At 52.4% G+C, this 1024-nt stretch overlaps 1 protein-coding gene across 1 annotated transcript; it reads left to right on the top strand.

The window, feature by feature from the left end:
• Positions 1–10: 10 nt before the first annotated feature.
• LOC123178970 (uncharacterized) lies at positions 11–734 on the top strand. Its single transcript, XM_044591523.1, has 2 exons — positions 11–134; positions 265–734. Exons 1-2 carry the CDS (start codon positions 91–93, stop codon positions 641–643), a joined length of 423 nt encoding a protein of 140 aa, XP_044447458.1. The 5' UTR covers positions 11–90; the 3' UTR covers positions 644–734.
• The last annotated feature ends 290 nt before the right edge of the window (positions 735–1024 follow it).

Genomic DNA, 1024 nt, shown 5'->3' with positions numbered 1-1024 from the left:
ATCTGTTTTTCCTGTTTATTTTTCGCCAAGTGTTCCACCGACGACGCCGAAGAGAATCGATCGCTAGCTCGAAGGTCATGTACAAGGAGCATGCGGCTAGATGTGCATGTGCTAGGCACTGTTCATCAATCAAGGTGATTGCTAGCTAGCTTGGTAGCTTTGCACGTACGAGTGCTGCTGCTCTATGGGGAATTGATCTCGCGATCGAAAGCCAACAATTGGTATTTAGAGTCTCAACGATCTACAATTTACGATGATGGACAGCGACAAGGAATCGGTCAAGTCCGGCAACGGCGGTTCCAAGGCAAACAAGAACGGCGACAAGGTGAATAAGAGCGGCAACTCAGCAACCAGTGATGGAGGAACGGGCGGCGCCAACGTACCGGTGCATCGCAACATCCCCATCCAGTACCCGATGCTCACCGATGCCAACTACGGCGTGTGGGCAGTGAAGATGAAGATCATTCTCCGAACCCTTCGAGTGTGGGATGCCATTACGGACGACGACGTCGACGAGGAGTGCGACGAAGGTGCCATGGCCGCCATAGCCCAGTCTGCGCCGGATTCTGTGCTGATGACATTGGCGGAGTTTGAGACGGCAAGAGAGGCGTGGAATGCACTCAAAGAGATGAGGATTGAATAAAATCGTGTCACGAAGGCTCGGGCACAAGTGCTGAAGCGCCAATTTCACAAGTTGCAGATGGAGAAAACTGAATCGGTGAACGACTATGCCATGCGTCTGACTACTTTGGTGGGAGAGATCCACGCGCTTGGTGCAAAGCTCGACGAGACCGAGATTGTGGAGAAGTTTTTCAGTTCGGTGACTGATAAATTCACGTACATCATCGGCACGCTCGAGCAGCTTTACGACATCGACGACATGACCATAACGGAGGCGATCGGATGCTTGCGGACGTGGGAAGAGAATGCTCGTGGATGTCGGAAAGGCAAAGGAGGAGGTGATGACCAACTCATGTACTCACGCGCAGATTGGGAGTCCCCAAGTAGCAAAGGAAGGCGCAAC

Source organism: Triticum aestivum, unplaced genomic scaffold (assembly GCF_018294505.1).
Source record: "Triticum aestivum cultivar Chinese Spring unplaced genomic scaffold, IWGSC CS RefSeq v2.1 scaffold228394, whole genome shotgun sequence".
In the NCBI taxonomy this organism is placed as follows: Eukaryota; Viridiplantae; Streptophyta; class Magnoliopsida; order Poales; family Poaceae; genus Triticum; species Triticum aestivum.
This window is presented reverse-complemented; position numbering and strand designations above follow the sequence as displayed.

Coding starts and splice junctions, on each gene's coding strand:
- LOC123178970 (XM_044591523.1), top strand. CDS start 91: ATGCGGCTAGATGTGCATGTGCTAGGCACTGTTCATCAATCAAG. Junction 135..264: donor GGCACTGTTCATCAATCAAG/GTGATTGCTAGC, acceptor GATGATGGACAG/CGACAAGGAATCGGTCAAGT.